Source organism: Oncorhynchus tshawytscha, linkage group LG23 (genome assembly GCF_018296145.1).
Source record: "Oncorhynchus tshawytscha isolate Ot180627B linkage group LG23, Otsh_v2.0, whole genome shotgun sequence".
Taxonomy (NCBI): Eukaryota; Metazoa; Chordata; class Actinopteri; order Salmoniformes; family Salmonidae; genus Oncorhynchus; species Oncorhynchus tshawytscha.
Genome location: NC_056451.1, coordinates 23,648,745 through 23,653,228, shown reverse-complemented (window position 1 = coordinate 23,653,228; position 4,484 = coordinate 23,648,745). Strand labels below are relative to the sequence as shown.

Below are 4,484 nucleotides of genomic sequence, written 5' to 3'. Positions count from 1 at the left end.
CTCCTGGAGAGCACCATGAATGAGTACTACCGCAAACTCAACTGTAACCTCACCCAGATAGGTGGTCTGCTGGACACCAAGGGCTACGGCATCGGCATGCCACTGGGTGAGAGAGGGATGGAGGTATGGGGGAGCGAGGGATGGAGGGAGGTATGGGGAGAGAAAGGGATGGGGAGGGAGGTATGGGGAGGTAGGTATGGGGGAGAGAGGAAATGAGGGAGGTATGGGGTCAGAGGGATGGAAGGAGGTATGGGGAGAGAGAGAGGGATGGAGGGATGTATGGAGGGAGGGAGATATGGGGGAGGGAGGTATAGGAGGAGAAAGGGATGGAGGGGGAGGTATGGGGGAGAGATGGATGGAGGGAGGTATGTGGGGAGAAATGGGAGAGAGGGATAGAGGGAGGGAAGTATGGGTGAGATTGATGGAGGGAGGTATAGCATGAGAGAGGGATTGAGGGGAGGTATAGAGGAGAGATGGATGGGGGAGGTATGTGGGGTGAAATGGGAGAGAGGGATCGAGGGAGGGAGGTATGGGGGAGAGATTGATGGAGGGAGGTATGTGGGGAGAAATGGGAGAGAGGGATGGATTGAGGGAGGTATTCGGGAGAGGGATGGGAAAGAGGAGAGATGGAGAGATGGGAAAGAGGAGACATGAGAAGAGATGGGAAAGAGGAGAGATGGCAAAGAGAGAAGAAGAGATTGGGTGAGAATGGTGGTGAAATGGAGGGAGGATGGGAGACAAGAAGAGACGGGGGAGTGGTACAACCCACAACATCTGGATGAGAAGAGGAGGAGACCACAAGCCTTTTAATTCCTCTTCCTCTCCATCTTTAATACCCTCTTTCTCCTCCTCCCTCTTTCCTTTCGTCCTCCCAGGATCTCCATTCAGAGAGGAGATCACTATGGCCATCCTGCACCTGCAGGAGAACAACAGGCTGGAGATCCTGAAGAGGAGGTGGTGGGAGGGAGGACAGTGCCCTAAAGAGGAGGACCACAGAGCCAAGGGTCAGTACACTACTCTGTTTCCAGTGTTTTTGCAGCTTTGTATCTCAACTAATGTCTGAGTGTTCTGAATGTACGAATGTACTGTAAGATGGGAGATTACCAGGGTCTGTGGTTTTGTGTGTATAACTGTTCTTATGTCATATCAGGGGCATATTGGTGGTACTGTATGTGTGTGTGCATTAACCATCATGTCTCTCCTCCACAGGTCTGGGCATGGAGAACATTGGGGGTATCTTCGTGGTGTTGATCTGTGGCCTCATCATCGCTGTGTTCGTGGCCATCATGGAGTTTGTGTGGTCGACGCGCTGCTCTTCAGAGACAGACGAGGTACGCCCTCACTCCTGCCCTCGCCGACACCACAGACCCACCCCAGTAGGTCCCCATGGCAACACACCAACCCTGACTCCCCATCCTCTGTCGTGCAGCGTGTGTGTGTTTGTTGGGCCGCCTCTGGAACTGTGTGTGTTTGAATATGTGTTCGTCGGGCTGCTTCTAGCACCATTTGTGTGTGTGTGTGTTAATCAGTGTGTCCAGTCTGTGTGTTTCACTGTTGGGTTTGCTATGTATTGTGCATGGATGATTAGGGTTGCTATTTTTACAACTGAACCTCAAATGAAGCAGGACAGATTTCTCCTGTAAGCAGGTCAGGGTCCAGTCACATGTTGTGACGTTGTGTGAACGTACTTGTGTTGGCATGCTATAGTACTAGCGTTGGTGTGTGATCGCAGGAGGGTATTTTGACTGTGATCAGAAAGTGTTCATGTTTAGTACAGGGTATGGATAAGCCAATATTGTGATGCCAATATTTGCTTGCATAAGAAGCAGTGTGTAATGATTTCCCTGGCATTAAATGTCACGATCTATCTTCTTTTACATGCCTCACATGCTGGTACTCTTCGTTTCCATTCTTGGATCACTCATCTCTCTGTGTGTCTGCCACACCCATCATTCTGTCAATCAGTGTCTGTTTTCTGATAATGAATACTGTTTCTGTTTGTGTAAGAGTATTATTCATCATTGTTATGATTTTGTAGATTAGAATATTCCATAATGTCTATGTGTCCTTGGTGCATTTTGTTGGAACGTTTTGTGCAAGTGTGTGATGCTGTTGGAATGTTAAGAGGTGTGTGTGTGTCTGTTTGTGTGTGTGTGTGTTTGTGTTGTTTGTCTACATGCACCTCAGTTTGCTGGCCTGCCTGTTTGTTCATAGTTCATTATGCACCATTATATATTATATGTAATGTGTAATGAACACAATTTGTTCTGCTCAGTTGGTAATTTGTATGGATTGTATTAACTCTCTCTGCTCTTTGGATGTTCTCCAACCTCTATCCATCTCTACAACTCCCCTCATTATCTCCAAATCATTTCTATTCATTAACACTTTCATTGCCATCCCCCCATTTCTACCTTTCTATCCCCTCATTCGGTTCTCCTCTCCTCCTACCAACTCTTTTACTCCACCTCCGCCCTGTTTCTGCTTTCCTTCTCTTTTTCCCCCCTCTATCTCTCTCCCTTTGCCTTCCCTCTATTCCCCCTGTCTGTCTACTTTGCTTTTGTGACCCCCTATCTCTCCCTATGCTCCCCTTCCCGTCGTCTCTCTCCTCTGTCCTCTCAGGTGTCTGTCTGTCAGGAGATGCTCACCGAGTTCCGAAACGCTGTCTCCTGTAAGAAGAGTTCCCGTTCCCGTCGTCGCCGCCCCCTGGGCAACTCTGTGGCCCTCCGCCACCCCACCCGCATCGCCCTGGGGGCCCAGCGGCCACTCCGCCTCGTACGGGAGATGCGCCTCAGCAACGGCAAGCTCTACAGCGGCTCGGGACCCCTGACTGGTGGAGCAGGGGGGCCAGGAGGGGGTGTAGGGGCTGGTGGAGGTCCCTCAGACATGGGCCCCGGGCCTCAGCGACTCCTGGAGGACCCTCTGGGGGCCAACACCACCCCTCCTCACCCGCCCCAGCCACAGGCCGCCATGGCGCTCCCTCGCAGCTGCACGCACGTCAGGATCTGCCACGAGTGCAGGAGGATCCAGAGCCTGAGGTCAGGGATGGGGTCCACGAGGATCCCCCCCTCATCTGCACCCTTGCCCCGCCTGCCCCCTCCTCCTCCCCCCTCCTCCTCCAACACAGACAGCGAGGGGGGAGGTGGGTCCAGCCCCCGGCGGCTCCCCCACAGCACCCCTGCACCCTGCCTACCTATACCACCCCCACAGAGCAGCATCGACACAGACCTTCTGGGGAAGCAGGACTAAGACTGACGATCTAGGAGGGGCTGGAGGGTATATCGGGGCAAGTTAACGGTGACTTAACTGATGTTTTGAGCTGCTCAGTGACACTATTCTCTGACCCTCTGTACATTGGCCTCCAGGAGGGAACTACAGGGAGAGGAGGGAGAAAGAGAGAGAGAGAATTAGAGGGCTCAAAGACATTCTGAGACGTGTGATGAAGCAATGGAAAGGATATATTTGCACAGATACCAAAAGACACACCCATACAGAAGGAGAAAGATGGAGAGACTTCCTTTGCTCTCCAGTGCGCTGCCCAGCTGTTTCTGATGTTAGCCCAGTCTGTTCACAGAACCATGCTCCACTATGTTCTGGCTTTGTGATTTACTTGAAGATGGCTGCTCGGTTCTTATCTTGACTTACCAGTGGATCAATCAGGACTGAGCTACACTGGAAAAAGCAGCCAGGTAACGCACATCATTTGATGCCAGACCTACTGGTTTCTCTGTTGGTCTCTCTCTGTTCTCTCCGCTCTCTATCTCCATCTCTCTCTCTCTTTCCCTTTCCATGGTACCACAGACTCTCATCTAGAGCGTCCAGCTCTTCCTCTCTGGACGGTGACCACTGGAGGAGGAGTCCACATCGATCCTGGAGGACCTTTAATCTATGTAACATACAACAACAGAAGACTTTAAAACTGACTCAGAGAATTATATGATTTTCCAGATTTTTTTGTTGTTGTCTTTGTCGTTTGGTTATCATTGTTCTAAGTGGAAGTTACAGAAAAATAAAGACTATATATGTGACTAATGTGGTGGATCACGACACACTATGAAGAAAGGACTCCCCTGAGGTTTACTGTGTGGAGGAGGTGTTTTGTCCCTCTGTGGACCCCGTAGCTGCTTTTGAAATGACATTGAAGAAAGCAGATTTGGCTGGAAATGAGTTGCAACAAAGTCAGATATGCATAATATAATTGCTGTGTGTGTGTGTGTGTGTGTGTGTGTGTGTGTGTGTGTGTGTGTGTGTGTGTGTGTGTGTGTGTGTGTGTGTGTGTGTGTGTGTGTGTGTGTGTGTGTGCGCACACAGAGGTCTGTCCTTACAGTAAGTGAGAGAAACAAATGATCATACCATTTCAGTGTAAGTATATGATAATCAGAGGCTTTGCGATGTGAAATGACTTGTTATCCTGGAGAATACTTGCCAAGCCTTTTCTCCTCTTTACCTCTGTTCATAGCACAGAGAGAGAGGAAGAGGAGAGA

At 50.2% G+C, this 4,484-nt stretch overlaps 1 protein-coding gene across 3 annotated transcripts in view; it reads left to right on the top strand.

Annotated features, from left to right (window-relative positions):
• Positions 1–4,028, top strand: part of LOC112235062 (glutamate receptor ionotropic, kainate 5-like) — a 23,636-nt gene extending 19,608 nt beyond the window's left edge. The window contains exons 16-20 of one of the 3 annotated variants that reach the window (XR_006079739.1): positions 1–106; positions 876–1,004; positions 1,210–1,376; positions 2,623–3,689; positions 3,802–4,028. The exon at positions 1–106 is cut by the window's left edge and continues 120 nt beyond it. Coding sequence is in view for 2 of the 3 variants with exons in the window: in XM_042304950.1 (XP_042160884.1) it covers positions 1–106; positions 876–1,004; positions 1,210–1,376; positions 2,623–3,249 (1,029 nt within the window). In the remaining variant the exon portion in view is untranslated. Of the gene's footprint in view, positions 107–875; positions 1,005–1,209; positions 1,377–2,622 lie in introns of all 3 variants that reach the window. The other 2 variants (XM_042304951.1, XM_042304950.1) reach the window with 2 other exon arrangements.
• Positions 4,029–4,484: the final 456 nt, after the last annotated feature.